Raw genomic sequence first — 18805 nt, 5'->3', positions numbered from 1 at the left:
TCAATACATTGACCCCATTACTTGATTTGTCGTTCTTGAAATTGTAAAACCGCAGTGGAATTATCACAATACATTCTCAGTAACTTCTCGACTATTAACAAGATAAAACCTTGAGACAAAATTCCGCGACTTCAAGGCATAGTACAAGGCCTTGAAATACACAATAAACTCCGTACCCAAGGTGGAAGCAACTGAGTGTCAATTTGACATTCTTCCACGATTTAGGACTTTCTGCAAAATATACTAGAGCAGAACTCTAGGTATTCCGACAACAGTCAGAATTAGATTAACCAATCACATTAGAGTTATCTCATTTACTTTTTGTGAGCATTAAACCTTTAGTCCCTTACAGACAATATATAACCTTTTGGCAAATTTCCAATGATCCATACATAAATAACATTGGTACTTTCTAAATTTGCCCACCATATAGGTTATACACAGATAGGTGCATATTTAAACATTCAATAGACCCCAATTGAGGAACTATTAGGGAACCTCTTTATCTGCTCCTATAATGAATCGATCTTGGGATCTTGGAACTGACTGAATATATCACCCTTAACTATAGGAACACTACAAATGGAGTAATTTATCCATGTTCAATACTTAGAAGTTTACCAAGATAGGCTTTCTGCAATCTCAGCAATCCTCGAGTCCCAACTAGGTGAATCTAAACTCCTATTATTTAGGATGCTTCACCTTAATTCTTTTGTATGAATATCATTGAACATGGCTAAGTACTACTAGCAAGTAGTATACCATCAACACATAACACGAGAAAAATAATATTACTCCTCTGACCTTAAGATATATCCATTATCCTGTGACAATTCCTTAAAACTTAACATAGAGAGTACTTGATGAAATTTTGTGTACAATTGTTAGGAAGTCTGCTCTAAACCCTAAGCAGAATCTCTAAGTCTACAGACTATGTGCCGCTTTCCTTAGCCTCAAGGATTGTTCGGTAGTCGTCACCATCAAAACATCTATAATGTGGATTGTTAACTTATATGTGTCTTTTAATGTTCCAATGAGCATTGGTACCACCTTCTCTTGGATCACCAGTACCGGTACTACAATCTGATTCTCCTTAAAGGTGATTTTACTAAAGACACTACACTCCCACTAAGGTCACCATCCTTTAGAAGTCTTGGCACATTTAATCCCGACAATATACGTACTATGGGTCAATCAACAAAACCTAAAACCCTTAAATACTTTAAGATAATCTATGAAATTGCAACTTATGGTCATAGAGCTTAATCACTATATTCGTGGGTTATAAACTTTTGCCTCATATACACAACCCAAAGTTGCATGTTTCCCAATTTCAGCTTCCTTATGACCCATAAATCTTAAAGGGTCTTAGGCACAGCTTTACTTGGATCACAAAATACATTGGTGTTTTAAGAATTTTAACCCACAATCTTAGGGAACAGAGAGTTGCATAAATGACCCTTATTGTTTTGATCGTTTATGTCAAGTTAATTCTCGACTCTTACCTTATAGATCACAAACAAAGATAGAGCCTCCTACTTTTGATTAGAGAGACACATTTAAATATGGCTAGAAAATTTAACCAAAAGGGTAACACCTTCCGCCACCAACTGTTAGAGTCCAAAGATCCAAGATGTCATTGTGAATGACCTTTAGTAGATCAATACTCTTGGTGACACCCTAATTAATCTTTGTATATTTCTCCTTCAATGTACCCCGTATCATTGTTTAAATCGATAAAATCAAGTGAATCTAGAATTCTTCTTTTACCCAACTATCCTCAGATATGTGGTTAAAAAACTTAAGCCACTGATTGGATAAATTCTTGTTCACGCGATTTCATTTATTTCTAACAATACCGATTATCTCATTCTAATGCAAGGTGGGCCAAGTCTGGCCTTGAGAGAGGTGCAATCCAAGTCAATAAGAATTGCCCTGAAGAGAACCAAAATCACTAAATGGAAAATGAAAAACTAGAGAAAATCCATTATACTTCCAGACCTTGATTCATAGCCAAAGGAATCAAGTTTTTCTAGAATAAGGTTTCTAGTTCATATGAAACCAAAATTTCAGAAAAGAGTGGCGAGTAATAATGGATTCAACAGCTACCTTTATTCTATTTCCCGATATAATGGTATACTCTCCTCTACTAAGCACCTAACTAGCAGCAAGACCTCACATAGAATTTTAAATGTGAATAGTAATGCCTTAATCTATTCACAAATCTTTTTCTGGAGTACTTACGAAATAGAAATCATAATATACAAAGATATGGTATTAATTCCAGGCCATATCTAACTTAAGGGATCCATATTTTATGTGTCATATATTATTCAACATAATGGCACTTGATACCAAGTTCACTCTCTTTAATTGATAATGCTAAGACTAGTCTGTATCTTCAGGACTATAATGTTGCCATTTAAAATAACCAAGAAGTATGTCGAAAGTGAGCACAACCAAGGTTCTGAATCTAAAGCCTTTCAAAGTGTGCTCAAAACTACAACTTTGGTGAATATACTTTATGGTTATTAAAACACATCATAAGGGTATTTCCAAGTGCTTCCAATGATCCTCTAAAATATTCACTAACTACATTCAAGAACTCCTTTGCATTTTCGAGTCTTAAAAACATCTCGAATTGAATAAAAAAATGGAGGTCTAACATTACTACTAGAGTGATACTAACATTGAACTCCCACTATTCATAAGCATATTTTAGATGTGGGTTTAGTGAGCCTGTCATTCAATGATACATAGTCTAGCCTTTTGTAGTCTTGAATTATGCAGATCTATTCCATCACTTGCTAATGTTTCTGACCCATTAAATTACTCAACATAATCGGTATCTAGAAAAGACACTAAGATACCAACAACTTCAATGTCACAGACACAGACTTGCAGTTCCAAACATGCTCACTTCTTATAACACCGATTCAGTCCACAAATGGAGTTTAATTAACTCAATCCACGATTTTAATCAATCCAATTGAAAAGAATGATTAAAATGTATAAAATCATGATGATACATAAGTGTGCTTCTAATTAGATACCATATGTGCCATCGTGGGCCGTCCGTTGGGCCGTCCCATGATGCAGAATTGGTTTCTGCTTAGAAAACACAATACCATGATTATGAAGAGACACCGGTGTATCACCGTGGGTCGTCCGTTGGGCCGTGCCACGGCACACAGTTGGTTCTCACATACAATACTCAGTCAATCTATCTTAAGGGAAAATTAGTTAGATTGCCCAGAATCATAAAAAAACACAAAAATGTGACCCCGACGAAACATCAGACGTGTCATTGTGGGTCGTCCGTTGGGTCGTGCCACAACACACAAACGATTTTCAATTCAGGAAATCACAATACTGTGATTCTGGCAAGACACCAGGCGTGTCACCGTGGGCCGTCCGTTGGGCCGTGCCACAGCACACAATTGGCTCTCCCATGAGACCAACTAGGGCCACATAACCCTATACTTGAGGCGCACATCACCGTTGGGCAGAAGCATAACCCCAAACCAGGTTATCCAGGCCTAGCCCTCTCACACCGCCTATTTGTGCAAAACAACAGTCATCCGTTGGGCTAAGTGTTGCTCTTGGACAAATAGTCGCAATTGAAAGTGGTTCATAGTCCATACATGTGTCATTGTATGCGACACTGTTCTTAAAATTAACCACTTAACCTTAAGCGATTTCGTTTCCCAGTCGGAATCGCAGTTCTTTGTTCATTCATTTAGTGACCAATCATAACAAGATATAGTTCAATTTCAACTAAAAATAATGAACAACGTAATAAACTTGTGTATACAAAACCAACTTTCAAGTTCCATGATCAAACATAATTCAATGTTTTAGGTTTTGAAAATACACACTATCAGTTTATTATAACCATAAGCTTGGGTTTTAAGCATATCTGGCATGAACTAATGTGCATTCAAGTTAAAAGTTTAGTCCCATATATGATTTCAACTAATCATTTTAACCCTTAAGTTATATGCAAAACATAAAGCATATAAACAACATATCGGGGTTCTTAAGTTAAGAATTACAAACTAAAGGTGTTCATTGACTGAGTTTTAATCATTAAACAGCATCAAAACTTTACATAACTGGGTCTCCATGACATTTAGTTAATTCTTTAAGAGTTTGAAATCAAAATTAAACTCAAGGCCCACTTTAAAAAACCCAAAAGTTATAAAATTACACTGGAATTTTAAAATTCAGACTCCGAACACCAAAACAGACCTTGGAAACGGGTTCAGAATGGTCTAAAACCATAGGAATGGTCTAACCCAAGTCCAAAACCCTAAAAGATTTGACTTAAAAATCAAACTTACAAAACCAAAAGTCTTGATTTTACACTGTAACTATATCATACAGTGCTTAAATACCAAAAATGACCTCAAAAATAGGTCCAGAAAGGTCTGTAACCTTAGGAACCAATCCAATCCGAGCCCAAAACTCCAAAACTTTTGACTCAAAACCAAATTTATAAAGTCAAAAGTGTTAAAAATACACTATAAGTGTATTATACAGTGCTCAAATGGCAAAATGGATAGCAAAAATGGCTTCAAAGGGTTGTAAAACGTTCGGAACCAGTTTTACTTGGGCTAAAACCCTAAAATATTTGACTCAAAAACCAACTTGAAAAATTAAAAGTTTTTGAATTTACACTATACCTATATGATACAGATACCAAATGCCAAAACTGACCCAAAAAATGGATTCATAAGGGTGCAAAACCTCCAGAACCGCTATAATCTAGCCAAAAATCTCACAAAAATGGGCCAAACCGAGTCAAACACAGATTTGGGCCGTTTGGGCCTATGGGCCGGTTCAGGTCAGGTTGGGCCAAGCGGTCTTGTGGGCTTAGAGGGTCTACTGGGCCATTTTTAATTGAAAAGCCCGTCGCGGATCCTTGATGGGCACGGGCGGCTCGACACTATTCATCGTCTTCTTCATTAAAATAGTGAAAATTCCAGCAGAATCCGAAAAAACACTCAAAGTTCGATTTATTATTGCGGCTTCGTTTGAAGTCCGATTGAGGCTCACAATAGGCCGTTGGACTCATCTCTCGACGAACTTCGCAACCACTCTGGAAAATCTCCAGTCGGACAAGCCGGTCGCCGGCGGCACACTGTTTTCCGGCGAGGTCCAAAACTTCCCCAAAAGTTAAAATTTTCATCTTTAAATCACCACCAAATGCAATCCAGACATCAGATCGACGAACCGTTTGTTGCATTGGATTCATGGGAATACAAGTATCGTTTCAGTGCCATTTAATTATCGATCCGAATCCAGAATTGATGGCGGCACTCAAAATATAAGTTTTCACAAACCCTATTTCAATCACTTTTAATGCGATTTTCTCGCCATTTTCTCGCCGAAACCGTTGCTCTGATACCACATGTAAGTGTTAATCATAAAAGGAACACGGGCAACGGATCTTTGGCGGTCCAACTTTGAGAAAATCACAATTAACCATATGGATTGAAATTGAAACAGTAAAGGGAACATACCGAAAATCGAATATCGTTTTGCTATCACTGGAAGGATTCCATTCCGGTATTTCTCCTCACTCCACAACAGACGGTGATGGGGACCGACTTCCTCTCTCTTTTTTCCTTGGATTACAAAGAGAAGGATGTAGAAATTGTTGTGTGCAAGTAGGGACCGGATGAGAGAATAAATAGACATTTATGGGAAGAAACACAACTCCTCATCACGCTGGTTCCCTCCCCAAAAGTCTCTTACATTTACACCCCTTCTTTTGTGGCTTTTCACTTAATGCCTTTTCACAAAACTAACTAACAAAATGATCTAGGCCGTTCATCTTGCACATGCCACATCCACCTTTAGGATAATTTCCTAACATGTCTCCCTTTGAGGTGTTCTTTGGAATTCCACTGAATTACTCTATCTTTGCACTTTCGGTTGCTCTTGTTACCCCAAGCTTGGTTTTCTGCATCAAACACAAGCTTGACTATGAAACCCGGAAATGTATCTTTATTGGTTATACTTATAGTCCCAACCATAAGGGATACAAATTTTTGATCCACTGACTAGCACTGTCTTTTTTTTAATCTCTAGACAAGTCATTTTTTATTAACACTTGCTGCTCCTATCTACAAATCTTCAGTGCTCCTATGTGGTCTTCCTGTAGTCCGTCCACTTTCTCCCACTCAATCCAATACTGTTTCTCCTATTATGCCTCCTACAAAGCCTTCAATCCTGTGTCCCTCTCCTCCTCTGGTTACATCCACTGTGGTTTCGCTTCCATCCTCAGCTGTGGTCTAGTCGAATTCCCTTCTCACGAGCTCTGTCTATCCATTGGGTATGATATCGGCACAACCATGTTTTAATACTCGCACAGCTAACATCATCACTACTAGGTTTTGATAATTGCACAAACTCAGCTTGTCTTTTCCTCCATTTTCACCCGTTTCCCATGTAATTTTGTAGGGATATTTTTGAAAATGGTAGTAACCTTTTGGTAGCCCTTTTACGCCCTAGCCGGCAAGGCATGTTAGTGAAAACATCAAATTAAGGTTGTACCGATATCATTTTCTGAAATCATGAGGGGTAATATTGTAATTTTTCAAATTTCTGGGAAAATGCAAGGGAACCTTAAGACTTTCAAATGAATGGTACAAATGGGGTCCGAGGATCATCTGAGCTATCCAAGATTTTCAAAAAGGCTTTACTGATGGGAGGATTTCGCCTTGAATTAGTTCTCTTCGCAATTGGAGTTCGGTTATAGGATTTTTGGGATTAAGGCTCGGTTTTGCGAATTTAGAAATTGATTTAGGAGTTTGAGAATTTTGTATCAGGCATCTAGAAGTTGGTTTCGGGAATTTGAAGACCCATTTTTGAAGATTCTGAATTCAGTTTTTGGGATCCGGATTTCGGGAACTTTATTTGATTTTAGGAGTTTTAGAGCCAGGTCAAAATGGTGTAGAGCTTTAGCCTAAGAGATGACTAGATATTTGATTCTTGAGAAAGAATAGCAAGTAGTCTTGACGTCATTCTTAAAAGTTCTACTACAATTCAAGGAAAGATGTGAAATAGGAATTTTTAGATGGTGATTGCATGTGAAGTCCAAAGTACAGTGGGTCCCACTGTAGAGATGATCCCCTTCATTTGTTGGGCTACAACTAATATGTTTTGCCACGTAGAACATCTCCCCAGGATGATCCTAAACCTCCGATCCGTAGAGGATGTGCAGATTATCGTATGGATATGATTTATGAGGTACAACTTATTTAAGTTGCAGTCCAACAAATCAACGGCATAGATCATCTTGTACAATGGGGCCCAATGTTACTTTATGAAAGATACTGGCTTCCCTAGCGTTGACCATATAAATATTTCATCAAATCGATCATATTTAACAATCCAATAGCAGCCCACTTTTTAATAGGGGTGCAACTCAGGTCGGGTTGAGACCAACCCAAACCCGACTTGAGGAACCATTTACTGGTTGATCTGACCCGAGGAACCCTTTTTTCCAACCCGACCGGACCCGACCCGACCGGACCCAACCTGAGTTTTTAAGCTTACTAAAAAAGATGATAAAAAATATCAAGTTTCACTCGGGTCGGGTGGCGCAAGCTCTCAACCCGAACCCTACGCAAACTCATCTCGATCCGTATTTTTTTTCGAGTTGAACCCCACCCGATCGAGTTGCACCCCTACTTTTTAATACACTACCGTTGAATCAAATACCACGGGCAGTACTACTTCGCGCTGGGGTACCATATGATGTCTCCATGTTTAACAGCAGTTTGGTGATGACTTGTGAGTCCTGACATCACTGAATAAGCAACTGGAAGCAATTATTTGGAACAATAAAATGATATTTCCACCCCTTTTGATGAAAATGACAACATACGAGAAAGAACATTCAATTACTTTTATTATTATTTTTAAATACAGAGATAGCCGCCAATAATCAATATGCTCGTACCCGACAATGCATTAATGACTAGTTTTTACTGTAAGAGCATGTTTTGCAGCCATGAGAAAAAATCCATGGAATATCCACTTACAAAATTTAAGAGGACTAGAGGAGCGTAGAGAGGGTTGGTTAGAGAGATTTGAGGGCCGTCACTCAGAGAGATTTGAGGGCCGTCACTCGTGAGTGAGGAGCATGGTTTCAAATTTTGGTTTCTGAATGCGTTTTGGTCCTCACCAAAAGGTCCAAAACCGAAATTTCGGCAGAAATTTTAATCAAAATCTAACGAAATCTATTAAACTAAGAAATCCGACGAAATCTATTAAACTAATTTTTTATCTCATACATAATTTCGGAAAAATATTAAACAACGAAGAAAATCAAGATTTTAGGGTAAAATTCCTTTCGGGAAAATATTAAACAATGAAGAAAATCAAGATTTCAGGGTAAAATTCCTTAAATTTAGGACGAAAATAAAATTTCTACCGAAATTTCGAAAGTTCGGTCGTAATTTGGTGACGTTTCGGGTATACCCGATTTCGGTTTCAAATATATGAAAGTGTCTCTAGTAGGGGTGCAAGTTTGGCCCTGTCAGCCCTGACCCGCCCTGAGCCCGAACAGGGTCAGGGCTGGATTTTCCAACCCTGAGGGCGGGTCAGGGTTCATTTTTTTAAACCCTGACTCAGGTCGGGTTGGGTTATGGGTTAATGCCTCGGGTACCCTGATCCGGCCCGACCATAAGTTTTCTATTATAGAATTGAACCATCTGTGCATGTTTCTTTTGCTAATGTTTTCTATTATCTTGGATTGATGTTTCTTTAGATTATTATTATTAATTGTCTCTGCCCGTCATGTTGTTGAATTCATATTGTCTTATTTTGTTTCCTTTCTCTGTTTATTGATCATTTTGTTCTATATGTAAGTGGTTGCTTTATTTTTGGCACTCTTAACAGGTATTTGCACTAGGGTCAATTAGGGCCGGCTCGGCTTGGCCCTGCCCAATCAGGGCCAATCAGGGCGGGCCAGGGCCAACACTGAGCCCTGTAGGGCTGGCAATGGGTTGAGGTTTTTCGGCCCTGACTCAGGGTCATGGCGGGTCAGGGCCGAGATAGTGGGATCCAGGGTTAGGCTAGGGTTTTGAAAAACCCGACCCTGTTGCAGCCCTAGTCTCTAGTATGCCGACTAGAGATCATTCTCTAGTCCGCTAACCCAAAACACATGGGTTCCACAATTTTTGTGGTGATCTAAAGCATTCATTTGATAGGCCCCATCATAGTTACAGTGTCCACAAAAAATCAGCTTCATAGGATCAGCTTAACCCTTCGATTTGTGGAGCTAAAAAATAGACAAATTTTTATCGGTTTATAGCCGTCCATTTTTAGCTCCACAAATCATAGGTTTGGAATGATTCTATGGACTGATTTTTTGTGGACACCCTCTCTATGTCAAGGCCCATCAAATGAATGATTTTCATCACCCAAATAAGGTGGGACCCATGTGTTTTTGGTCGGCAGACTAGAGAATGATCTCTAGTCGGCAGACTAGAGACACTTTCCTTATATATATATATATATGTGTGTGTGTGTGTGTGTGTGTGTGTGTGTGTGTGTTTGTGTGAGGAAATGGTTTGTGAGCAGCTGCTCAGATAAGCTTATCTGAGCAGAGCTCACAAACATTGGGGGGGATGTGGGGGGGGGGGGGGGGCACATTATTTGGATGATCCAAAGCATTCATTTGATAGGCCCTTGTATAGATGGGTGTGCCCAAAAAATCAGCTCCATGGGATCATCCTAGCCCTTCAAACTATGGAGGCAAAATATAGACAAATTGCTGAACGTTTATACACGTCCATTTTAACTCCACAAATTGTGGGGTTGTGATGATCCCATGGAGTTGATTTTTTTGAGACCCTATGTATATGAGCGCCTATCAAATGAATGCTTTGGATCATCCAAATAATGTGGCCCTCCCTATGTTTGTGAGCCCTGCTCAGATAAGCTTATCTGAGCAGCTACTCACAAACAATTTCCTCTATATGTACACACACACACACACACACACACACACACACACACAGAGAGAGAGAGAGAGAGAGTACTGTTTCTGCGCTCGAGTGCAAAAATAAAGGTGGGCCCACATTGTTGAACAGCCTATCAGATAAGCTTATCTGCGTTCGAGTGCAAAAACAAAGGTGGGCCCACATTGTTGAGCAGCCTATATATATATATATATATATATATATATATATATATATATAGGCCAACTAGATAGCCAAACCCCAAAACAACTCATTCAAGGATTTCTATGGCCGTGTTGAACAGCCTCAATTTAGTTGTCCATCGTGAGGGTACATTATCTTTTGTTTTTGTTTTTTTCTTGAAATGATAAAATTCTATTAGAAAGAAAAGAGCATGACGAAGTCGGTCATGGGATCAAAGAATACAAAGAAGAGAGAAAAACTCTACAATAACAATGGATATTGGGGGGGGGGGGGGGGGGGGGGGGGGGGGTGAGGGGTCGAAAATCTCTAGTGCCATTCTCAAAACTCTAGCTTAGGCTAGCCAATCCCCCTCTCCGTTCGCAGTTCTCCTGACGTGATGGTAATAAAGTGAGTGACTCTCACCACGGTTGAAGATCTCATGAAGATCTCATCCATAAATTGAGAAAATCTCCATAGGTGAGAAGACCTCCTATCTAGCCATCTAATAACATTAAGGGGGGCCATGGGCCCCAATGACTTACAAAACCCCTTTTATATTGCATTGATATACATGCATGCTTAGCTAGTTTAGTGGCCACGGCCGCCCAATGACCAATGCAGCCAAGTGTAAATTAGTCTGCCCGCCCTCCCCCCGCCCCCAATGACCAATGCAGCCAAGTGTTAAAAAAAAAAAAAAGGTGCTGCCGAGAATGATTAAAGAACACTATTTAAATTGGGGGCCACCCAGTGCAATGAATTCCCTTTTAATCTTTCAAAGTTTTTAAACGCTATGATTTTTTTTTATTTCGGAGCCATGACTCTCCTAGGGTTCTGGCAACTAAGATCCCTTTTTTAGAAGGGGTGTGGCCCAAGGACTAAAAGGGGGTGAATATATCACGAGTCACTAGAGTTGGGACTCGTGAAAGGGAACATATATAAAAGGTGCATATGAGGGTTGAAGGATGGAAAGGAAAGCTGTTTTTGGGAGGTAAGCTCGCCTTACTTAACCATCTCATGTCCTCTATTCCGATATGTACTATCCTCAAAACAATTGAGTGCAAATTTGTGAATTTTTGGTTGGGTGCCACTGATCAAGGTAGAAAGCACCACTGGTGGCTTGGTAAAACCAAGGATTAAGGAGGCCTTGGAACTAAGTCCCTACGTTATTTTTGTAGTGCTTTTAGAATTGAGAGCATCCACAAGTTGCATGAGAAATCGAACCTATGGAGTGATTTTATGAAATCTAGATATTTGATGAATGAATGTTTCTTTTCAACTGAATCCAAAGTTAGTGATTCTAAACAGTGAAAAGATATGGTGAGACTTAAAGATGAAAGGATGAAAAGTAGCAGATGGATCATTGGGAAAGTTAAGATTGCTTTCTGAACTTATAAGTGGTTTGGTAATGACCTCATTATTAACTACGCCCATAATTTTCATGAGTTAAGTATGAAGCTCCGAGTCAAAGTGGTGATTAAAGAAAAATGATGAATGAAACCTTGGAGAGGTGGAGAATGATATTCCACCTAATATTAGCAGTACCATTTGAGTATTGAAGGTTAGAATCTCAGATAAAGATGGTGAGCTTTTTTGTACCCCCAACAACTATGGGGTTTTCTCTTCCAAATCGACCCAGAATATTGTAAGAGAAAAGGTGCCAGAATAAAAGATGGCCGCATTACAATTGGAAAGACCTTCCATTTGAATGTTAAAAATTTATGAACGATATTCTAGTTGATAGTATAGACTGAAAGACATCCATATCCCCATTTCATCCATGTGTGACTGTCGTTGAACGCGCGGAGAAGAGACTATGGATCATGTGTTTGTTGATAGTGAAGTGGCAGCTATTGTGTGGGGGCATTTTGCTTTTCTTTATAGAGGTTCCATTGATAAGTATGCTTAAAGTGAAATGGATAAAACCTAAAAGAGATGAGTTCAAGCTAAATACGGATTGGGCGTCCAAGGGCAACTCTAGCACAATAGGTGGTGGAGTTATGAGAGATCACATGGAGGAGATGATTTTTGCTTTTTCTTACTACTATAACTACTAACTTGTGGGCAGAAGCTAAAAACATGATTGATGGTCTTAGGTACTGTTAAGAACTTAGTGTGGCAAACATATGGGTTGAAGCTGATAGCAAAGTGTTGATTGATGTGCTGAAAGACAATAAAGACCCCCCTTGGTCCATCAAATTCACATTCTCATCCTTGAGTTGAAGCCGAAGATGTCTTATTAATATAGAGAGGCCAATCAAGTTGCCTAACTTTTGGCCAACTATGCCTATGATATGAGATCGAATAATACATTTAGGCACCAGAGGATCTTCCTCTCAAAGCTAGGAGTGCTTTAAGATGTGATGTCTTGGGTATTCCAAATATTTGATATAAGTAATTCCAATGTAGCTATGGGTTTTGAGGTAAGGCTTTTACCTTTTCAATAAAAGTTCAGGTTCTTGCCCAGGTCCCTAGAAAAATTTCGGGTTAAAAAAAGAAAAGAAAGGGAATATGAAACTTCTTGTTGTATGTAACATTTTGTTTTAGAGTGAACGGGCAAAATTGCTGGAACATAACTTTGGAGCGACTCTGCTTCGCTTCAAGAATTCAGCAGTTTTAGCCATTATTTGGCAAATACTGTTCTTCATTTTTATTCCTCGCGAAAAAAAGAAGGCAAAGGTGGTGCCGAGAATGATTAAAGAACACTATTTAAGTTGTTGATTTATGAGTCATTAGGACTCTTTGGATGCCGCCTTATTCGCAAATAAGACCAATCTTAGTCATTAGGACTCTTTGAAACCCATTTACTATATTATTCCTAAAGATCTTTTTACAATTATTTACAAATAATCAGCCAAACACAGAATCAGGACCATGTGGGTCGTCTCTTTGCAAGCAAAAAACATTAGTTTTTGTAACCTTGACCATTCAAATTTGTGCTTTTCTTTGAATACTAATCTGTCAGAGGAAGAGAAATCACCATTTCTGCCTATAAATTGTAGGAGCAGAGAAGGAACTTCTACCATCTGAAAATTTCATCACAATGGGAGAATTGAAATTGATTGGAGTTTCTGTTAGTCCTTTCTCTCGTAGAGTTGAATGGGCTTTGAAGTTTAAGGGGATTGAATACGAATACTATGAAGATTATCTTGCAATGGCCACCAAGAAATGAAGACTTCCTTGTTGTTGCTGCATTGTTTATTACAGTTTGTTTCTTTAGTTTTGTATTCTCTGGAACGGACTAATGAGAATTCCCAGATCAAATAAATTCGTTTTGGAATAGTTCTTTTGTTATAGGGAAATGATATTTACACCTTCATTTCTTAGTTTTTGGCTAAAAATATAGTAGTGCTGCCCCTTTTGTTTGCATTTTCGTCTCTGTTTTCTTCGACGTAAAATGGGGGTCATTAACATACATTTGACAGAAATGAGAAGATGCAGAGCAGTAGCATTTGAAACAACAACAGCACAAAACAGTTCACTGACTATGTAGGGTGGGAATATTTGGAGAGTAAGATGGATCTTCTTGGAGTGTTAGAGTCATCCGATGTAGTGGCCACAAATTGGAGGGTTAGAGTCATCCGATGTGGGTGGATTTTGGATTTCGGTCTGAATTTAAAACCATGGTGGCCTCTACTTTTTACATTTTTCCGCTCATAATTTTTCTTGAAAAATTTGGGCATCTATCCAAAAGCTATTAGACAATTAAGGACGCAAATAGAGAGGATGAGACCATTCCGGATCTGTTAATACTAAAATAATATCCAAATCTGCTACCCTGGTTTCCACACTGTCAGTTCTCCAAGGTTCTCCAACGCAGAAGTAGACATGGAATTGTTCAACCATCTAAACCTATCATTTACTGGTCTTCACCGTAGCCGCAGGTCATGCTCCAAACCTCTTCCCATTGGGTGATCCTAACCATTCATATTGTAGGGTGTAAAATGGATAGTTTAGAAAACACACAGTAAGTGTTCACATCCAAGTAATGGGTCAATGGTCACTGGTGCAGATGATGGTAACCACGCCAAAAATACAATGATGGGCAGATGAAAATCCATCTTTTTGCCTCGGCATGTGGCACCAGTATCTTCCTTCAAATATAGATTCAACTGATATTGTACACATGACAATCTGAATAACAGAGCACTAATAAAAGCAAATACGATAATGAAGTAAGGTTTTTCAAACCATGTTTTGAACTATTCAATCAACAAAAACACTCTGTAAGTATATATTGGCATGCAAGGGGGTCTGACTGATTCTAAAGATAGCTCAAGTTATAAGGAATTATGCCAAACATCCAAACTGAGAAGAAAAACAGTAAGAAAAGAGGTATGCTGTCTTTTCCCAAAGCCACAGTTAAAACTCAGCGACAAAATACTTTCTATTGTTAACAATTAGGAGAACAAGGAGCCCAGCTGGAGCCCATAACATAACTCAGACAACAAAGCGGTACGTGATGTATCTGCCAGCAGTCTCGCTCGGTCGAGTGATCTTCACAACATTTCCCCGCTTGAGCCCATAATATCTAGCTATTGGATCAGTAACTTGAATCCGCGGAAGCTGAAACCAGTGTCATAAGAAAACAGACATTACATCAGATTCTGATAAAATTCTAATGGCTGAAGATCTAGGCCCTACCTAAGCTCTTAATGTTTAGTTTCAGTACGCTAATAAAATGTCATTGTGTGACTCAGTCCGAATGAAACATAAGTCACTGAACTGAAGCAACAAGTGAATGCAGTCATGCATGAGAGAGAGAGAGAGAGAGAGAGAGAGATTGTGCACAATAGTTTAAACAAGCATTTTATTTTATTTTTTATTTTTTATTTTGAAAGAGGTTACATTTATTGATGAAAAGAACCCAAAATGGGAAAGTTAAGATTGCTTTCTGGACTTATAAGTGGTTTGGTAATGACCTCATTATTAAATACGCCCATAATTTTCATGAGTTAAGTATGAAGCTCCGAGTCAAAGCTCCATTTGAATGTTAAAAATTTATTAACGATATTCTAGTTGATAGTAAAGACTGAAAGACATCCATATCCCCATTTCATCCATGTGTAACTGTTGTTGAACGTGCGGAGAAGAGACTATGGATCATGTGTTTGTTGATAGTGAAGTGGCAGCTATTGTGTGGGGGCATTTTGCTTTTCTTTATAGAGGTTCCATTGATAAGTATGCTTAAAGTGAAATGGATAAAACCTAAAAGAGATGAGTTCAAGCTAAATACGGATTGGGCATCCAAGGGCAACTCTAGCACAATAGGTGGTGGAGTTATGAGAGATCACATGGAGGAGATGATTTTTGCTTTTTCTTACTACTATAACTACTAACTTGTGGGCAGAAGCTAAAAACATGATTGATGGTCTTAGGTACTGTTAAGCACTTAGTGTGGCAAACATATGGGTTGAAGCTGATAGCAAAGTGTTGATTGATGTGCTGAAAGACAATAAAGACCCCCCTTGGTCCATCAAATTCACATTCTCATCCTTGAGTTGAAGCCGAAGATGTCTTATTAATATTGAGAGGCCAATCAAGTTGCCTAACTTTTGGCCAACTATGCCTATGATATGAGATCGAATAATACATTTAGGCACCAGAGGATCTTCCTCTCAAAGCTAGGAGTGCTTTAAGATGTGATGTCTTGGGTATTCCAAATATTCGATATAAGTAATTCCAATGTAGCTATGGGTTTTGAGGTAAGGCTTTTACCTTTTCAATAAAAGTTCAGGTTCTTGCCCAGGTCCCTAGAAAAATTTCGGGTTAAAAAAAGAAAAGAAAGGGAATATGAAACTTCTCGTTGTATGTAACATTTTGTTGTAGGTTATTTATGAGTCATTAGGACTCTTTGGATGCCGCCTTATTTGCAAATAAGACCCATCTTAGTTTAATCTTATTTGCGAATAGGAGATTAAAGCATCTTTGAAACCCATTTACTATATTATTCCTAAAGATCTTTTTACTATTATTTACAAAGAATCAGCCGAACACAAACAATGTCTCTTTACAAAAACATTAGTTTTTGTAACCTTGACCATTCAAATTTGGGCTTATTGTGTGGTCTGCGTATGCAGTGACATCAGAAGAAAAAAATGAATAGAGTGGACCTCACTTGGTGTAACCGTGTAACATTGCCCTCTAATTTAAGATGGGAAATTATATGTTCACCCCCTTTTAGTGTAAAAAGTGCATTCATAAATATACTAGTTGGGGGTGGACCATGGAAGAAAAGGGAGCGATATATCACATTCCCTTTGTAAAACACTCTTTACTACACAAAAGCCTCACTATAAATTGTAGTAGCAAGGCATGGGGCTTATAGCATCTTAAAAATTTCATTACAATGGGGGAATTGAAGTTATTTGGAACTTCTACAAGCCTTTTCTCCATTAGAGTTGAGTGGGCTTTGAAGTTTAAGGGGATTGAATACGAATACATTGAAGAAGATCTCACCAACAAGAGTCCATTGCTTTTGAAGTACAATCCTGTGCACAAAAAGATCCCGGTGCTTTTGCACAATGGAAAACCGATTGCTGAGTCACTGGTCATACTTGAATACATTGAGGAAACATGGAAAGTAAATCCTTTACTGCCTGAAGATCCTTATGAGAAGGCTAAGGCGCGCTTCTGGGCGAAATTTATAGATGAGAAGGTAATTGTTTTCTACCTTTTCTGGTTTCTGGGTTTTTTAGTCCATGTTTGGCTCTATTAAAAGATTTTTCCATGGAATATTAGTTTATCAAGTGGTTAGAGAAGGCTAGGGAGAATGGGAGAGGGAGAGAATGGATAGGGTATATGAGTGAGTAGAGGGTGAGAAAAGGCTGAAAAAACAAGGAAAAGAAATACTATAATCCCTCAAAAGGGATTTGCTAGCGTCCATCGCAGAAGGCATTTCGCGGATGGTCTGTTGCATCTGACGCAGCCACCTTGTGAATGAAGACAAAATCTGCTGAAAAGTGACCCTCTGTGGCTGCTGTCACATGCAGCAGACAATCTGCGACATGCCTTCTGCAATGGACGCTAGCATATCCCTACAATTTATTTTGGGAAATGATATCAGCACAATCCTGTTTTAATAATTGCACAGACCAAGCTTGTCTTTTCTTTTTTAATTGGGTTGTGAGAGCTTTTTGGGAACTGTATAACCTTTTGACAGCTCTCTGCTCTCTTTTTTGTTGGTAAGTTGGGATTGAACCACCGACCTCAAGGTCAAAGAGTAAAGCCTTACCATTGAGCTAGAGGCTCAACCCCAGCTCTTTGCTTTTTAGCCACTTCTTACCCTCTCCTCATTAATAATGAGATATCAAGTCTCTTCATCTCCTACCCTCCTTTGCCCTCTCCTAGATAAACTAATATACCATTGGAAAAACAATTCATGGTTGCCAAAAATCGGCCTAGAGTGAAACTTTTTGTGCATTTTTTTGTGTGCCAACAGAGAAATTGGAACCCATATCCGAGTGGGTTGTAACAAAATTTCCAAAAAAATATATAGCGATTTATTGGAAAAGCAAGCAATTATGATACAAATTTTCTTTTCCAAACTTTTCCAAACTTTTCCAAATAATCCTGAAATCCAAACAGTGCTGAAAAACACTTTAACACTTCGTTTTTTCTGAATTTTGGCCTTTATTTCTGGAACTTTTCTTGAATCTTTTAGTATTTGCCTTGCAGAACAATTATTCTGGAGTCAACATTTTCTAACTATTGATAAAGCCATTGATCCCAAGTTAAAATATTTAATCATTTTTCTTTGAATTATCTTTCTTGATGTAGTGTGTATCTAGTGTACGGCCCATTCTCATTTCACAAGGAGAAGAACAAGAAAAGGCTGTGGAGTCGGCATTGGAGACACTGAAATTTCTGGATGAAGAGATCAAAGGGAAGAAATTCTTTGGAGGAGAGAGCATTGGATATTTGGATTTGGTTGCTAGTAGTATTGCTCATTCGCTCCCTGTCTTTGGCGAATGTTCGGGTGTGAACTTACTCAGTGCAGAGAGGTTTCCATCTCTCTATGCATGGAGTGAGAATTTTATTAAGGTAGATGCCATTAAAGAGAAGTTACCACCTCGAGAACAACTAGTTGCTAAATACAGTGCACGCCGCAAAAGCCAGCTTGCCGCAGCAGAGAACGAATGAGCAGTTCCTTGTTGTCCCTACATTATCATTGCAGTATATGCTTGTTTCTGTTTTATGGTCACTAGAAGTATGTCCTAATCAAATAAATGAGTGTTGAAATTGTTGAGTCTGTGGAGAGAAAAAGAGAGTAGAATGCTTGAAGCATTTCGTACAGGGCATCAAAGTGGAATGCCAAGATCGCTGCTCCCAGCCCCTATTTACGTTGGTAAATATTGAAGGGTTTGAGTCGGTAAATGAGTCGGTTAAGTTAATGGGCTTAAGCCCATAAGGCCCACTACACTTAGGTCCATTATCTATGGGCTTATATTTGAACATATATCCAACAATCTCCTCCTTATGTTCTACATATAGCACGATCCATAGATAGAAAGTGTGATGGGTTCAAAAAATATATTGAACTATCCACATCACATTATCATAAAAGATCTGTAATCCAACTGAAAAACACAAATACTTTTATGAACAAACAAGAGTTTTATATACAATAAACTCAACCAAAATGAAGT

General features: G+C 38.5%; 1 protein-coding gene across 1 annotated transcript; it reads left to right on the top strand.

Moving 5' to 3' along the window:
* Positions 1 to 16460: 16460 nt before the first annotated feature.
* Positions 16461 to 18400, top strand: LOC143882078 (putative glutathione S-transferase). The gene is made up of 2 exons (XM_077385481.1): positions 16461 to 16815; positions 17937 to 18400. The coding sequence occupies exons 1-2, from the start codon at positions 16507 to 16509 to the stop codon at positions 18297 to 18299; spliced, it is 672 nt and encodes a 223-aa protein (XP_077241596.1). The 5' UTR covers positions 16461 to 16506; the 3' UTR covers positions 18300 to 18400.
* The last annotated feature ends 405 nt before the right edge of the window (positions 18401 to 18805 follow it).

Source organism: Tasmannia lanceolata, unplaced genomic scaffold (genome assembly GCF_043159265.1).
Source record: "Tasmannia lanceolata isolate RefF3 unplaced genomic scaffold, GAP_Taslan_0.1 ptg000007l, whole genome shotgun sequence".
Classification (NCBI taxonomy): Eukaryota; Viridiplantae; Streptophyta; class Magnoliopsida; order Canellales; family Winteraceae; genus Tasmannia; species Tasmannia lanceolata.
The sequence above is the reverse complement of the archived record's forward strand: the minus strand, read 5'-3'. Positions and strand labels throughout refer to the sequence as shown.

Excerpts from the sequence above, each read along its gene's own strand:
- LOC143882078 (XM_077385481.1), top strand. The coding sequence starts at position 16,507 with ATGGGGGAATTGAAGTTATTTGGAACTTCTACAAGCCTTTTCTCCATT. Across the intron at positions 16,816-17,936 it reads CGAAATTTATAGATGAGAAG|TGTGTATCTAGTGTACGGCC; the intron begins GTAATTGTTTTC and ends TTCTTGATGTAG.